The sequence below is a fragment of the Schistocerca piceifrons genome, chromosome 4, assembly GCF_021461385.2.
Source record: "Schistocerca piceifrons isolate TAMUIC-IGC-003096 chromosome 4, iqSchPice1.1, whole genome shotgun sequence".
Taxonomy (NCBI): Eukaryota; Metazoa; Arthropoda; class Insecta; order Orthoptera; family Acrididae; genus Schistocerca; species Schistocerca piceifrons.
In genome coordinates this window covers 236,071,895-236,090,039 of record NC_060141.1, presented here as the reverse complement: position 1 = coordinate 236,090,039, position 18,145 = coordinate 236,071,895, and the positions used below count along the sequence as shown (strand labels likewise).

Here is an 18,145-nt window from a genome sequence, read left to right as displayed (position 1 = left end):
ATCGCGATCAATCCAATTATGGATTGCATTCCACCTCATGTCTCCGGCTCTCTCTTTGTCGATGACTTCGCAATCTACTGCAGTGCCCAGAGAACATGCCTTCTGGAGCGCTGCCTTCAGCGTTGTCTAGACAGCCTCTACTCATGGAGCGTGGCAAATGGCTTTCGGTTCTCTGGAGAGAAGACGGTTTGTATCAACTTTTGGCGATATAAAGCGTTCCTTCCGCCATCCTTACATCTCGGTCCCGTTGTTCTCCCATTCGTGGACACAACTAAGTTTCTAGGGCTCACGTTGGACAGGAAACTGTGTTGGTCTCCACATGTCTCTTATTTGGCGGCCCGTTGTACACGTTCCCTTAATGTCCTCAGAGTTCTTAGCGGTTCATCTTGGGGAGCGGATCGCACTGTGCTGCTTCGCTTGTATCGGTCCATAGTCCGATCGAAGCTGGATTATGGGAGCTTCGTCTACTCGTCCGCTCGGCCATCCCTCTTACGCCGGCTCAACTCCATCCACCATCGGGGGATACGTCTTGCGACCGGAGCCTTCTACACTAGTCCTGTCGAGAGTCTTTATGCTGAAGCTGCCGAGTTACCATTGACCTACCGGCGCGACGTACTGCTGTGTCGGTATGCCTGCCGGCTGTTGTCTATGCCTGACCACCCCTCTTACAAGTCCTTCGCCGATTCTCTCGACCGTCAGTACGGGTTGTATGTGTCTGCCCTGCTGCCCCCCGGAGTCCGCTTCTGTCGCCTGCTTCGACAATTGGATTTTGCCCTCCCTACCACCTTCAGAGAGGGTGAGAGCCCGACACCACCTTGGCTCCAGGCTCCAGTTCATATTTATCTCGACCTCAGCTCACTCCCAAAGGAGGGTACTCCGGCTGCAGTGTATTGCTCACGGTTTGTCGAACTTCGTGCTCGACTTGCCGGTCACACCTTTATTTACACCGATGGCTCCAAAACTGACGATGGTGTCAGCTGTGCCTTTGTCGTCGGGGCCGCCACCTTTAAATACCGGCTCCTCGACCAATGTTCCAGCTTTACGGCCGAGCTTTTTGCTCTCCATCAGGCTGTTCAGTATGCCCGACGCCACTGCCATTCATCGTATGTACTCTGCTCTGACTCACTCAGTGCTCTTCAGAGTCTTGGAGCTCCCTATCCGGTCCACCCCTTGAGTCAACGGATACAGCAGTCCCTCCATTCTTTCGATGATAATGGTGGTTCTGTCAGCTTTCTGTGGGTTCCCGAACATGTAGGAGGGCCTGGGAATGAGGCTGCGGATGCTGCAGCCAAGGCTGCAGTCCTCCTGCCTCAGCCAGCCTCCCATTGTGTCCCGTCATCTGACGTTCGTGGGGATGTATGTAAGAGGCTTGTGTCGTTGTGGTGGGATGCTTGGTCATCCCTCCAAGGAAACAAGCTCCGGGCAGTAAAACCGCTCCCAACTGCTTGGACAACATCCTCCCGACCATCTCAGCGCGAGGAGGTCCTTCTGACCAGGTTGCGGATTGGGCATTGCCAGTTTAGCCACCGCTACCTGCTCTCCGGTGACCCAGCCCCGCAGTGCCCGTGTGGTCAGGCATTAACAGTGCGCCATGTTTTATTGTCGTGTCCCCGCTTTAGTCAATTTCGTGTTGTCCTGTCCCTGCCATCTACTTTACCGGATGTTTTAGCTGATGACGCTCGAGCAGCTGCTCGTATTCTGCGTTTTATAACTTTAACTGGCTTGACCAAAGACATTTAACCTTTTTACTTATTTTATCTTTTACTTATTTTATCTGCATCTTTGTCAGGTCCTTCTGGTGTCCCCCCATCCCCTTGAGTTTTAGCAGATTCCATGTGCTCTAACACCAGTGATTGGGCGCTAATGACCTCAGGAAAAAAAAAAAAAAAAAAAACTCCTTCATCGAAACGTGATCCAGCCCCACTGACCCCAAATCACCCCCTGTTAACTTTCCAGAATTTGTTAACCTCGAACCTTGCATCACCATAATTTGTCAAATCACTCAACATGCAAACTAACTTTACATCTGCAGAAAGATCAGCAATCCACCACCTAAATACTGATCCCAGTGGTACAATGCTACCTTCTGACAAAGGTGCCACAACTGTTGTTTTGTACCACAAGGATTACCTGGCAGAGGCACTCCACCAGCTGTCAGATTCATCCACCTACAGTGACCCCATTCGAGAAATTCAGCAGCATCTCCAGTGGACCCTCAAATCCTTACGTCCATCCCAGAATCTCTCCCCAGAGTCTCTCTCTCACCTCACCCCTGCCACTCCCTGCACTCCTATCTTCTACATGCTTCTTAAGTCAATAAATCCAACCACCCAGGACAACCCATTTTGGCTGTTCCTGTGCCCTCACTGAGAGCATCTCTGCTCTCGTAGACCAACACCTTCAGCCTATTACTCGCAACCTACCCTCCTATATAAAAGATACCAATCATTTCCTCCATTGGCTCATCACAGTTCCTGTTTCTTTACCACATGCCTTTACACTAACGTCCGTAATGCCCACGGCCTTATTGATATTGTTCACTACCTTTCCCAAGGCCTGATGGCTTCCAAACTGACCACCTCCTTCTTAGCAACCATGCCCAACAATGTTCTCACCCAAAATTACTTCTCTTTTGAAGGCATTACCTACAAAAAAATTTGGGGTATGGGTATGGGCACCCGTATTGCAAAATCCTACTTGAAACTGTTCATGGGCCATCTAGGGGAGTCATTCCTAAACACCAAGAATCCCAAACACCTCACCTGGTTCAGATTCATTGATGACACCTCTGTGATCTAGATCAAGATTGAGGACACTGTATCCACATTCCTCCTGAACCTCAACACATTCTACCCCATTCGTTTCAATTGGTCCTACTCAACCCATCAGTCACGTTCCTCGATCTTCACCTCCACCTCAAAGGTGGCTTTATCAGCACCTACATAGTGTGTCACTGAGCCCATTACAAATCGTAATTACCCTTCCAACCTTGTACAAAAACAGATCTCCCATGCCTTATCTTTCCAGTCAACCAGCACCTTCCAAAGCCCCTCAGAAGAGCGTTCCCTTTGTGACTCAATACCACCCAGGACTGGACCAATTGAATTACATTCCCCACCAGGGTTTTGACTACCCCTTATCATGCCCTGAAATGAGAAATGTCCTGCCCACTATCCTTCCCAACCATCCCACAGTGGTATTCCGCCATTCATCGAACCTATACAATATATAAGACCATCACTACACAACCCTTGCTCACAACTCAAATCCCTGTAACAGACTTAGATTCGAGACCTGTCCCATACATTCTCCCACTGCCACCTACTCTGGCCCAGTCACAAATATCACCTATCCCATCAAGGGTAGGGCTCCCTTTGAAACCAGTTATGTGATCTACAAGCTGAGCTGCATTCTACGTGGGCATGACAACCAACAAACTGTCTGTCCGCATGAATGGTCACCGACAAACTATGGCCAACAAACAGCTGGAGCACCCTTTTGCTGAGCATGCTACCCAACATGACTTCCTTCACTGTTTCACAGCCTGTGTCATCTGGGTCCTTCCCAACTACTGCAGCTTTTCTTAATTATGCATGTGGCAACTCTCCCTGCATTATATCCTACGTTCCTGTAACCCTCCTGGCCTCGACCTTCATTAGTCATTGCCCTTACCCATCTTGTCCCCCACCCCAACCTGATATCCCTCCCCCTCGCTGCCCCAGCCTCCTCCTTACTTCCACCCAATTTCCTTTCCCATAATGCCCTGCCTATCTCAGTGTGGCTCTAGCTATCAGAGTCTGTGGTCATGTGTGTGTGGGTTATGTTTGTGTGAGTATCTGTGTGTGTGTATGTTGGCTTTTTTTGACAAACACATCGGTGGCCGAAAGCTAACATGCCAACAGTCGTTTTGTTGTGCCTTTCTGTGGCTCAGCATCTCTTGCTATAGGGTGAGCAGCAACTATCTCTTCCATTACAGGATTTTACACACATAAATCACAATGTGTATTCCATTGTATAGTGGGGCTTCACATTTACTGCCATTAGATAGAGAGGAAAACAAGAATCTTTGAAGGCAGTCATGTGGCAGCATAGTGGAGGACCAATCTAGCTACTAGAATTGGTTTGGCTTGTCTCCACAGTAATGTCTATCAGCAGCAACAGTGATCCATGTTGCATGTGAAAGGGCCACAACTCGGTTCCAAATAAGAGTCTCTAAACATGTGGCTATCATTTATTTGGACACATGATCTACTTCTGGACTGGGCCTGTACAAGGAAACAGCCACTGTTTGGGCATGAGCTCTTGCTACTCACCAACAGCATCCACCTAATGTTGTGAAGCAGTTACCTTGAGAAAATATTGTGGAATTTACTCAACATGATCCAACATAAAGCTGGGAGCTGCATGCAAAACATCTGCTGTGAAAGCATGGAGAGTCAAGTGATTTGACTGGTACTGGTTTCACGTCCCTGAAGGCTGTTCTTCACATTTGGAGTAAAGAACATGATGCAATTTATTTATGTCTGTGTGTCCATCTGTCTGTCCGTCCATTACATTGTGAGTAATTATCTTTTCTTATTTGGGTGTTTTTATTCCAGCAAGCATTTTCCTGTGTTAAAAAAAATGTGTATTTTTTTAAAATTCAGGGATGGCATGAAGAGACAGATAATGGTTTTGACAGAGCCACGTGAGCAGATCCGTAGATTCTCCAGTAACAAATTTATGATGTTTGTTTCACTTATCGAGAAGATATTTCGAGATTTATCAGAAGCTGAGCAGCCTCGACAGGGAAATAATAATGTACTGGTTTTTGTGCAACGAAGAGCCTCTGCAAGAACTTTATCAGCTTTGTTGCAGGTGTGTATAAACAGACCTGTGAAGTGCTTGTATCCAAAGGCAATTTTCCAGTTATTTTTCTTCTCTCTCTCTCTCTCTCTCTCTCTCTCTCTCTCTCTCTCTCTCTCTCTCTCTCTCTCTCTCTCCCTCTCCCTCTTTTGTCTGACAGTGGAATTTTGTTGTATCAGCATAAAGTTTGATAAGAAGTCATTTTACTGTGTAGTAGAGACTCCACGATGATTCATGTTTAAGCATGCAGTGAATAAATCGTGACAGACAGTAATTTGTATCAGTATTTTCAGCTTTTTGCGGGCACATGCCTGCTATCCTAACTTACTTTCATTGTTATTGATGTTTCTTCCAGTAATTTCTGAACATTACAGCAAGGTGTATATGGGAGTGGCACTGCTGTGGAAACAGATTTGTTGGAGAATTGGCTTATCCTGCCACAAAGGATTGTACAAATTGATGTAGATTCACTGAAATTTAAGATTGGTGGGAGCAAAATCGATGAAGGTGCATTGAGAACAGTGAAGTTGTGATATTACACTTTGCCTGCCCACCACTTCTGGTAAAAAGGGAATCCACTAAATGGGATACACTGTGTAGCTTTGGAAGCACCCGACTTGGTCCTATTTGCACAGCTTAATCATGCCATCATTTTGAACACTGATTAATCAAGACTAAACATTAGGTGTAGATGAATAGGAAGGGCAGTACCACAATCATAATAATGGGAAGAACCCAAACGCAGGTCCTTAATTGTGATGTATTGTGTGTCCAAGAATACAAAGCAATGAGAAACAAAGGAAAGAAAAACTGAGCACTGAAATCAGGGTGAAAGAGTCTTGTAGTTCACTCATCAATTAAAATGAAGTTACAAAAATGTGACCATTGAAGCCGGTATAAGGTTGGTGTGTGTGTGTGTGTGTGTGTGTGTGAGAGAGAGAGAGAGAGAGAGAGAGAGAGAGAGAGAGAGAGAGAGAGAGTAGCAGTGAGGAGCAACAATAGAGCATGATAGTGCATTACCTAGCCTGTAGATCATAGCATCTCAGCATATTGTGCCAGCAGCAGCTGGCGGTGGTCCAAGATGCCCTCTGTGATGGATGAAGATTGCTATGGGACACGTGACGCTGAGGAATGCTGCTGGGGGAGGGTGCTTTTAAGCTGTCACCTTGCTGCTCACTGGCATGGCCCGGCAGTGATGAATCGAGCCCAGTGAGCCTTACCAGTCCATTTAACCTGCACCATCACTGCTCGTTATGACCCTTGCCAGGTGACGATACCAAGCTAGTTTGTGTTTTGCCCCTTGACCATCGCTGTATGTCCTGAAACGTGAGCCATGGTTGGGTGATTTAAGGTCAGTCCAGCAGTGCTGTGTTTGACTCTGCTAGCCACATAAACAGCTGCAAAGTAATTAGTCCTGACGAACAGTAAGGTTGCAGCATAAATGTAACAAGGCTCCTGGTGAACAGTGAGGTGGGAGCTGCCAGCAGCAAGGTTGCATAACAAACATACCCTTATGAGTGCACTGGTGGTTTTATTGGACACGACCAGTGTAGGTAATGTAGCACCCAATTTGTTGGCTTAACTCATTAGTATCTGAAGGGTTGGTTGCGCGCCGACATCTTAAAGCCCATACCTTTAATACAGATTTGATCATCGAACCCCGTTTTAATAAGTAGACATGTTAGCGAATAATACTTTAAAGTGAGAAATGATTGGAGAAATCCACGTTTGACAAAATCAGATAAGTGAAACAATGGAAAGTCCTGGATGGAATGATGAAGATTTTATGAAAACTATAGAATGCTACTCACAATATAGTGGGGACTGTGAGTTGCAATGACAATACATCCTCCCACCACCACACCTACTCCAGTCCGGTCACAATCATTACCTATGCTGTCAAAGGCAGGGCTGCCTATGAAAACAGTCACGTGATCTACAAACTAAGCTGCTCTGTGCTTAGGAGTGGCCACCGACAAACTGGCGAAGAAATGGCTGGACCTGCCAGTTGCTGAGCACGCTGCCCACCACAACATTCTTCACTTCAGTGACTGCTTCACGGCTTGGGCCAGCCTTCATTAGTCACTGTCCTACAACCCTGTATCTCCTTTCATGTTTCCACTCCAGCACTATACAGCCTTCTGTTGCACCAATGCACCATAGTCTTTTTACTTTTCTCCTCTCCTTTTCTGCTTCCATTCTCCCCACCACACCCACCTTCCATCTAAACTCCTGTCTGCACCTAGCTACCCTACCTTCTCCTCACCACATCCCTGCATGCTCCCACAGGCAGAACTTCACTGTACCCACCTCTACCCTGCTATCCCTCCCCCTACCCGTACCAGTCTCCTCCACACCTCACCACCCAGATCGCTTCTCCCAACATGCGCTGTTGCTTGCAGTCTGTCCTCGGGGGCCAGAGACAGTGGTCATTGTGTGTGTGTGTGTGTGTGTGTGTGTGTGTGTGGGGGGGGGGGGGGGGGTGTCAACCATAAAAGAAGGCCTTTAGGCTGAAAGCTTACTTGCATAGCTGTCTTTTTGTTGTGCCTGCCTGCGACTCAACATCTCCAAAATATGGTGAGTAGCAGTCTGTCCCTTTTAGTAACACTGTCATTAAAAAGTAAAGTTAGTTTAATAATGTTCACACGTGAGAAAGGTGGCCTCACATGAATTGCAGATTGAGTGAAAAATAGTTAAAAAATAATTAATATGTTTTTGCAAAGTGTTGAATACAGAAACACATGTAAGCAGTGTTAATTTAACTGTGCATTAATTTATGAAAATCAACATGAACATTCAAAGTTCGAAAGTGCAGTTTTCCTACTGTCAGTTGTGACATAAACTAGTGTGTTATCCTGAGTTCAAACGAATATAAATATCAACTGCAGGAAATAATTTCAGGTTCCATCTGTCTGAAGTCCCTTGAACAGATTTCGTATAGTTGCACAAAATCAATCCTGAAAATACAGTCCAACAACAACTTAAAAGTACGTAACACATGTGACCACACAGCCACTTGACAAAAGCACACACACTCTCTATTGCTCGTACTTAAATACTTTCTCTGACATCACACTCTATTCAGTTCAAGTTAATTCATAAATAATGACAGCAATTAAAAATTAAAGTTAATTGAACATACGCAAAACACTAGAAAACTGGAAGTTATTGCAATCATTTTTCAATCTCTTATGAAAATAACAATCACAGTATTAACCAAGTTGTTAACGAAGTTCATAAAGCATTCCTACATCTGCTTTTGCAATGTAAAATTGTAAATACATATGAAATAGTAAATTGTGGGTAGTCATCCTCTAGAAAGATTATATAAATATCTGGGAAATGCATGCTGCCTTCCTATTACACATAATTGTGGAGGATTTGTAGTATTTGCATCTTTTCTTATAAACTTATAATAAATTAATTTGTAACTCTTTGCACATATGCACAATTTGAAAAATAGCTTGTTGATGATGTTTACTGAGAATTTTCTTCAATGATGAAACTAACTTTGCAAACCATGGAAAGCTGAATGTGAGAAATATGCATTATTGGGCTGCTTCTCAGCAGCCCAATAATCCATGTTGGTGGAGGCAAGTTGAACATTAGAGGCAGTGAAGTGAAAAATTTTTGTGCGGAATTATTGGGGACTGTGTGATTGGTCCTCACTTCAAGAAAAGGCCTTAGCAAGTGCAAGATAGACAGCATTTTGTACCCAAATTCTAGCAGCTCTGCTAGAGAAAGTACCACTTGAAATACGTAAATGTACGTGCTACCAGCTCGATGAGTGCCCAGCCGACTACATGCTTTCAGCTAGGAAAGCACTCACTCAGCCCTTTTGTGGCTGCTGGACAGGACATGAAATTCTGCATGTTTGCCTTCCCCGGTTGTTTTTGCTTGCTGTCAAAGTAGATGTTCTTGTTATGTACCAAATATTATTGTTGACATAGTAAGTCCTTTGTGTTCTTACATTTGTTTGTTGTCATAGTATGTTATCTGTGTCATATAAAAAAATTGCAGGTTGATTGTCCTTGGTCAATACACAGGGTGACAATCATTGAGCTATATGAAATAAAACTGTCATAACTTCTGAATGGTTTGTGTTAGAATGTTCAAACTGCACAGCTGGTCGCAGGGCATGATGGGAATTAGTATGCTCATGTCGTTTGGTTTAGTGATAGGGGCCACAGTAGTTTGTAACCTTTTTTTTTTTTTCCCGTATGCAGTATAACCCTGCTTTTACATTCCTGGAATTAACATTTTACCATCATTTACAACATTTTTTGTTGTTCACGTCAAATTTCCTATGTCCACAGTGTTAATTTACACCCGATTTTGCATCAACATATTTATAATTTTCCTGCGATATTTGCATTATGAAGAAATGTTTGTGTTTACAAATATTATGTGCTTTAGTTTCGACACCATGGCACTCTACTGAGTGGATCTTAATAAGTAAACAAGTATAAGTAGGAACAATTCATGCCACTGCCAAGCTCTACTTGGCGTGGTGGCTGAAGGGAGTAATTAGTTTTGTTCAAATAAAGATAGCAAGACCAATCACAACCGTTTCCAAACTGTCTCTACTGCGCATGCGCAGTTTTGTGATTGTCGTGATCATTGCGACACCTTTGTTGAACCATACTTACCATGTTTCAGCCACTTGTAATGCTAGTTGACACCGTCATTTACTTTGCATTGCTCAAATGTTTTTAGTTTAAACACAGAGCTGGTTATGCATTTTTATTTTTTATTTTTATTTTTATTTTTTATTTATTTTTTTTTTGTGCTGATCAAAACGTGTTTTAAGAATTTTTTCTTGTTGTCAAGTGCAGTATTTACTTATGTAGCTTTGGCTGTTTTACAAACAAACAGTGTGAGTGATAGATTGCGTTTGTATGGTTTTCCACATAACTGAGGAGGCACAGTACCTGACAACTTCAAATAGACGGCTATAGTCCAAGAGACGCTGAATAACACATATTCAAACATCACACAGAATACTTATCTTCATATTTGCACTTGACAGTGAGAAAAAATTCCTGGAAAGCATCAAGCTAAGCATGAGAAAATACATAACCAGTTCAGTATTTCATTATTTAAATAATGAATGACAGTTGCAGACTTTGAAAAACATCAATTATGACATATGAAATTGAGTCAAACGTTTCTACCTCCCAGAAAGTTATCAGTTCCAATTACTTCAGCAGTTTTTATTAGATAATAAACATATGAGATAATAAACAAGTTGCTGACAAGTCTTTTAATGCCTGTTATGTACGTATATCTTACATAAAGTGCAAAAATGTAAGGGAGTTTCTGATATGTAATTTTTACAGCATAACATGTTATTTCTCACTTTTTACATTTACCCGCATTTTACACTATTTTTTTTTAAGTCGCTTGAAAAGCGTAAAAGCAGGGTTTCACCGTAGTTCTATAATTGTCAACCTGTACATAGCCAGTAAACTTTCCAAAGTGTATAAATGAAACTGGATACCAGCACATGGGAGAGCAGGTGCTATATTGATGTTTTCAGGCTAGCTTATTCTCCCTTTTCATTAGAATGGTTGTGGAATAGTCATTTTTTAAACAGCATTTTGCATTGTGGAGTGCACATTCTCCATTTCAGTAATTTGTATCACCTTTATTCCCTTGTGCCCTTTTGATACTTTTCATTACTACTGTCACTTTTAAATGTTCTCTCAGACCACAAATAGATGGTTGAATTATATTTCACCCTGTTGCAGATTCTATCAGAGTCAGACCCAAGGCTTCGCACTATGAAGCCTGATTGTGTTGTAGGCTATGGGGCACAACAGTCAAATGAAGCTACAGAAATGCACAGGAGAACAAATGAAGATGCCATTTTAAGGTGAGTGAAATACATTCATTATCAAAATTAAACATAACACTGTAAGAGATTCATCCTTGAATACAACCTGGATGTTTGTGTATATGGTTTATGGAATTGTGGAAGTGTGAACAGGTGGTCAGCACCAAAAACAGGAACTGAACTGAATCTCTCAAATTTTACTACTTGTGCCAACATACACTTACTCAGAGTCATAACCTAAGACTGCCTACAGTCATCTAACTGTTGTAGCAAGACAGTCTTGCCATGCCTGTTGCCAAACTCTCCTTGTCTGTTTGCTTGACTGGGTCCTTTTTAATGGCTGGCAACTGCCCAGCATCACAGTCTGATGTGTATTGAACCCATTTGTATATGGGCAATTAAGTCTCCAGATTGCTTACAGATTTCAGCACTTGGGTGGGAAGGAGTTGGCTCTTAACAACATTACATAACATAATACCTCTCATTGAGTCCTGGAAGTCTCCGAGTAGCTCTCTGCCAATCTTTGCTGTCAGAGGTCTTCGTCTCACGTTCTTTGGCCGTTGCCCCCCCCTCCCCCCCCCTCCTCCCCCACCTTTCCCTCTCATCAGCAGAGTGGCCGGCATTGTCAAAGTGTCACCCTCCATTGCTGGTGAAGGACTGGAGTAGAGAGAACCTGTGATGGTGCCAGCCACCGATGCTGGCGAAAAGACAAAACATCATCAAACAGATGTCAGCCAAAGAATCGGAGACAGAAGTCAACAGGTAGTTTCCCGGCAAGTGGGCACGAAAGCCTCAGCAATTCAGTAATCGCATGCTTTAATGAATATGAACACAATTACATTTCTTACTCAATATTTTGTTGTGTTTGTTTCAATAAATCTAGTACACCTCATGGCTAGATTTAAGTGGTCATTCCGCCTTAATTCACTCCAGATAAACACCCAGATGTTTGAAGGTTGTGACTGAAAACAATGTGCCTTTAGTCTGTTTACGTGCATGACATTTCACATATTTGTGTTTTGAGTCAGCTGCCACTCTACAGACTTCACTTGCCAGATCATCTTTATACATGGCAAACAGCAGTTGCTATCACACTGCTTTGAGGTAAGCCAAATACTACCTTCACATTTGGGATAGCTGCTCTATTAGGAATACTGTACCAAGTTCTGTTTGCCAGGAAGTCTTTAAACCAAATTTTTGTCTGTCTGGATATTCCGTATGTGTGCACTATGTTTGCTAGATGACAGTGTAGAACTATGCTGTATTCTTTCTGGAGTTAATAATAACAACAACATTGAACAGAGATTTGTTATGTACTGCCTTCTATATGTTACAAATGAAGAAAACAAATTGAGTTTCACATGATACAGTGCTGCAAAAAACTGTATTGATTTCTGTTTAAAATTTGACATTTTTGTGAAACACGAGGGAATCGCACTAAATTCTATCATCTTACAAACTGTTGCTGTATTTGAACAAGTTTGAAATAAAAGTTCTCATACATACATGAATACCATGTGCAAACTTAATGCTGCTTCTTAAGTAAAGGTAACATTCAAAGGTGGAAATGTCGTCTTATAAAGATTATGTGATTGTAAACAAAGCTTAATATTTTATTTGATTGTGAGAGACAGTAACTAAAGGAGTTGCAAATGAGAAATTCAGTCACTGTTCACTTATTAGAATACTGGGTAAGAAAGGTACCAGTTTTTAATTAGCTTTAAGGCTCGTCAACATGCTATCGATCCGTCTGCACAGGTACTGGCGCAAGTGTGTCTACATGCAACAGATTGCTGCAAATGTGGTATGTTCACACGTTGTTCACTGGATGCAAGTTGCTTGCCCTCCATGTGTCGAAGTAGAAACTAGAAAAGAAATTTTAGTGGCAATCAATTACAGTCTTGTACAGCAACCTGAAAATTTATTTCCTTTATTCAGAAATGGAGGAAATCCTATTATGGACTGTGTTTGCAACAGAAAGACAGATCAAAATGGTCTAAATGGTGGTTGCTGAAGCGAAGGTGTTTTCTCGCATAAATTTACTTAATGAGTTGCAGGGCAAGCTAGATGACTGGTGTAATTATTTGGGGATGGATTTAGAAACATGTAATTAGCTTTTGACAGTCATATCACCTCATATACAAAACTTGCATGAAGAGAGCAATTTCGATACATGAGCGACTGCTGACGATGTTGCGATTCCTGGGTCTAGGAGTAACAAAGATCTAGAGTTTGATACTGTAATTTCGAAAAACTTGGGGTGAAATCATACCCACCACACATGAAGCTATTTATGCTGTCCTGTGTTGGGGTGGCATGCTCAGGAATAGGGTGGTCCAGCTGTTTTTTTGGGCACAGTTTGTCGGTGGCCATTCATGTGGACAGACAGCTTGCTGGTCGTCCTGCCCACGTGGAATCCAGCACAGTGGTTGCAGCTTAGCTTGTAGATCACACTACTAGTTTCACAGGTAGCCCTGCCTTTGATGAGATAGGTGATATTTGTGACCAGACTGGAGTAGTTGGATGTATGGGACGGGCCATGCATCTACGTCATATTAGAGGGATATGTGCCATGAGGCATGGATTTGGGAGGAGGGCTTGTGTAGGAATGGATGAGGATGTTGTGTAGGTTGGGTGGGTGGCAGAAGACCTGTGGAAGTGGTGGGAAAGATAAGGTACAGGAAATCTATTTTTGTACAGAGTTGGGAGGATAATTACTGTCTGTAAAGGGCCTCAGTAAGACGCTCAGTATATTTCGAGAGGGACTGCTCATCACTACAGAAGCAATGGCCATGGGTGATGAGGCTTTATGGAAGGGGCTTCTTGGTATGGAATGGATGGTTGGTAGGTTTGATATGGACAGAGGCACTGATTAGCCACCTTTGAGGTGGATGTCAACATCGAAGAAGGTGGCTTGTTGGGTTGAGTAGGACAAGGTGATGCAAATGGGGGAGAAGGTGTTGAGGTTATGGGGGAATGTGGATAGGGTGTCCTTACCCTTGATCCAGATCACAAAGATGTCAACAACGAATCTGAACCAGTTGAGGGGTTTGGGACTCTGGGTGTATAGGAAGGATTCCTCTAGATGGCCCATGAATAGGTTGTCATAGGATGGTGCCATGTGGGAATCCTAGCCGTATCCAGATTTGTTTGTAGGTAATGCCTACAAAGAAGAAGTAATTGTGGTTGAGGATATAGTTGGTCATGGTAACTAGTAAGGAGGTTGTTGGTTTGGAATCCCTCAAGTGTAGGGAAAAGTAGTGAAGTGGTGTTCAATAGTTATAATGCCATGAGCATTAGGGATTTTAGTGTAAAGGGCATCCTCTTGGAGAGGGGGGGCACAGTAATTGGCCACAATGGGGTATCCTGGGTGGTTGGAATTATGGACTTAGGAAGCATGTAGAAGGTAGGAGTGCAGGGAGTGGCAGGGGTGACTAGAGGGATGGACTCTGAAGAGCCGTTCTAGGATGGTCCTAAGGATTTGAGGAGAGCCTGGAGATTCTGCTGGATTTCTGGAAGGTGGTCATTGTGACAGGGTTTGTAGGTGGATGAATCCGACAGCTGGCGGAGTCCTTCTGCCAGGTAATCCCCGTAGTTCAAAACAACTGTCAGGTAAGATTATAAAGTTGGAATCAGTTTTTAGGTGGTGGAGTGCGGTTCCTGCTGCAGGTGTAAAGTTAGTTTCTGTGTTGAGGGATTGGGGAATGATGATGAGGCGAGGTTTGAGGTTAAGAAATTTTGAAATGTTAGCAGGGGGTGATTTGAGGGCAGTGGGCGTGGATTGTGGGTGGATGGAGTAGAGAACTGAGCCATGCAGTGTTCAACATTCATCTTTGGTTGAGTCTAGGGTTGGTGGCGAAAAAGTGGCTCCACTGTATGGACCGGGAGGAGTGAATATCGTTAACAAGTCCTGCATGATTGAATTTGGGAGTGGCACAAAAGGTGAGGCCTTTGGAAGTGACTGATACTTCTAAGGCTTTTGGAGGAAAAGGTTATGGCTATGCTTCCGTTTAGGCTCTGGTGAGAGGGGGTTTTTGAGGGTGCGGTAAATGTAGTTGGTCTGAGACAGGTTTTGCCAGCTATGAGGGGAAGTGTGAGAGGTTTGGAGGTTGTTGGAGAGGTGGTGGAGACTGGATGTCCAAGGTGGGATTAGGAAGTGAACAGGGTGCTGAATTTTTTGTGGTGTCGTGTACGTTGCTCTAGTTCCTGGTGGGCAAGGGCTAGGGCTTTGACTACCTCTCATCATGCCCTGAAATGTGGAATGTCCTACCCACTATCCTTCCCATCCCTCCCACAGTGGTGTTCCGCTGTACATCGAACCTACACAATATCCTTGTCCAGCCCTACACAATCCCTGCTCCCAACCCCTTACCTCATGGCTCATACCCTTGTAATAGACCTAGATGCAAGACCTGTCCCTTACATCCTCCCACCACCACCACCATCTACTCTAGTCCGGTCACTAACATCAGCTACCCCATCAAAGGCAGAGTTACCTGTGAAACCAGTCATGTGTTCTAGAAGCTGAGCTGCAGCCACTGTGCTGCATTGTTCATGGCTATGAGAACCGACAAGCTGCCTGTCCACACGAATAGCCAGCGACAAACTGTGCCGTAGCTATCGGCCAACTTCTCCCAATTTCTCTGTTCACCTATACATCTACATCTGTATCTACATGGATACTCTGTGAATCACACTTAAGTGACCAGCAGAAGGTTCATCTAACCACTTTCACAATAATTCTCTATTATTCCGCTCTTGAATAGCGCGTGGAAAAAATGAACACCTATATCTTTCTGTGTGAGCTGTGATTTTCCTTATTCTGTTATGACTATCGTTTCTCCCCATATTTTCGCATTAAAGAGTAAAATATTGGTGATTGAAATTTTGTAAGAAGGTCCCGCTGCAACGAGAAACGCCTTTGTTTTAACTATGTCCATCCCAAATCGTGTAACATGTCCATGACACTCTCTCTCCTTTTTCTCAATAATACAAAATGTGCTACTCTTCTTTGTACTTTCTCGATGTTCTCCATTAACCCTGTCTGGTAACGATCCCACGCCATGGAGCAGTACTCCAAAATTGGACAGACAAGTCACTTTAGTAGATCGGTTGCATCTTCTAAGTGTTCTGCGATAAATCACAGTATTTGGTTCGACTGCCCCACAACATTTTCTGTGTTCCTTCCAATTTTGGTTGTTTGTAATTGTAATTCTTAGGTATTTAGTTGAATTTCCAGATTTGACTGATATACGGTGTAACCAAAGTTTAATGGCATTTCATTTAGCTCTCATATGGATGACCTCACGCTTTTCATTATTTAGGATCAGTTGCCAATTTTATGCACCATACAGATATCTTTTCTAAATCATTCTGAAATTTGTTTCATTCTTCTGATGACTTTACTAGATGATAAATGACAGCATCAACTGCAAACAACCTAAGACAGCTGCTCAGATTGTCTCCTAAATCTTTTATATAGATAACCAAACTCGTGGTTCATGGTGTGGGTTCCTGGTATCATGTCCTAGTTCATGAACCATGGGCAACGTCTGAGTGGCCAAGTTAAGTGGTCCTGACAGTCGGGATACCAGTTACTTTGGAATAAGGCTGGGCATCTCGGACATATTCTGAGGCGTGGCGTCCTTTGTGCTCAGACGGCAAAGACTACCAAATCCACTGGTTAGTCCCTCAACCGTTAGGGGTAAAACTAAATGGGACCGGGGCAAGTAAGGCTAGCAACCTGCTTCCCTGGTACTATAAATATGATGCTGGCAACAGTCAGAGCAAAATGCCTCGAACCTTTGGAGGTGACGGAGTCCCACCTCTAATTGACAAACCAGGGACTCCTAAGATACGACTCAGCAAACGAATGGTAACGAGATGGGGAGCTATTAATATCAACAGGGGCTACTCTGGGAAGAAGGTAGAGCTGGCAGAGGCTGCAAATAAGATGGCGTTGGACGTTTTAGCTGTTAGTGACATTCGGGTAAGGGGTGAGAAAGAAGAGGAAGTGGGAGAATACAAGGTCTACCTGTCAGGAGTCAAAGCAGGAATAGCACAATGGGGTGTAGGGCTTTTCATCAGGAAAGAAATGGAACCCAGCATAATTGCAATAAGGTATGTAAACGAACGACTGATGTGGATAGATTTGACAGTGCCTAGCAAGAAAATTAGGATTGTGTCAGTATATTTGCATTGTGAAGGGACAGATCAAGGTAAGATGGATAGTTTTTATGACGCACTCAGTGATGTAGTTGTTAGAGTAAAGGACAAGGACAGTGTTCTGCTCATGGCTGATTTTAATGCCAGGATTGGAAATCGAACAGAAGGGTATGAAAAGGTTATGGGTAAATTTGGAGAGGATATGGAGGCCAACAGGAACGGGAAACAACTCTTGGATTTCTGTGCCAGTATGGGCTTAGTAATCACAAACTCCTTTTTTAAACATAATAACATTCACCAGTATACTTGGGAAGGCAGGGGAACCAGATCTGTCATTGACTATATAATAACAGATCAGGAATTCAGGAAGGCTGTGAGGGACACACATGTATTCAGGGGATTCTTTGATGACACTGATCACTATTTAATCTGTAGTGAAATTGGTATTGTGAGGCCGAAAGTGCAGGAGGTCAGGTCCATGTGTAGGAGGATAAGAGTGAAGAAACTTCAGGATAAGGAAATCAGACACAAGTACATAACAGTGATCTCAGAAAGGTACCAGTTAGTTGAATGTAGTCAGTTGCAGTCACTGGAAAAGGAATAGATGAGGTACAGGGACACAGTACTAGAAGTGGCCAAAGAATGTCTTGGAACAGTAGTGTGTAAAGGTAGGATGAAGCAAACAGCTTGGTGGAATGACACAGTCAAGGCAGCCTGTAAAAGGAAAAAGAAGGCATATCAAAAATGGCTACATACTAGAACTCAGGTAGACAGAGAAAGTTATGTTGAAGAAAGAAAGAAAGCCAAACAGATAATTACAGCATCCAAGAAGAAATCTGGGGAAGACTTTGGAAACGGGTTGGAGACCTTGAGTCAAGCTGCTGGAAAACCATTCTGGAGTGTAAATAGCAGTCTTCGAAAGGGAAGTAAGAAGGAAATGACAAGTATTTTGGACAGGTCAGGAAAACTGCTGGTGAATCCTGTGGATGCCTTGGGCAGATGGAGGGAATATTTTGAAGAGTTGCTCAATGTAGGTGAAAATACGATCAGTAACGTTTCAGATTTCGATGTACAATGGGACAGGAATGATGATGGAAATAGGATCACATTTGAGGAAGTGGAGAAAATGGTCAATAGATTGCAGTGCAGTAAAGCGGCTGGGGTGGATGAAATTAAGTCGGAACTCATCAAATACAGTGGAATGTCAGGTCTTAAATGGCTACACAGGAAAATTGAAATGGCCTGGGAGTCAGGACAGGTTCCATCAGACTGGACAAAAGCAGTAATCACACCAATCTT

The 18,145-nt window shown here is 43.3% G+C and overlaps 1 protein-coding gene across 7 annotated transcripts in view; it reads left to right on the top strand.

Moving 5' to 3' along the window:
- The window catches only part of LOC124795481 (endoribonuclease Dicer-like), a 428,130-nt gene that overhangs the window by 135,239 nt on the left and 274,746 nt on the right, over positions 1-18,145 (top strand). For all 7 annotated transcript variants that reach the window (XM_047259520.1, XM_047259523.1, XM_047259524.1 and 4 more), the window contains exons 7-8: positions 4,647-4,857; positions 10,596-10,720. In XM_047259520.1, the coding sequence (XP_047115476.1) occupies positions 4,647-4,857; positions 10,596-10,720 (336 nt within the window). The remainder of the gene's footprint in view (positions 1-4,646; positions 4,858-10,595; positions 10,721-18,145) is intronic.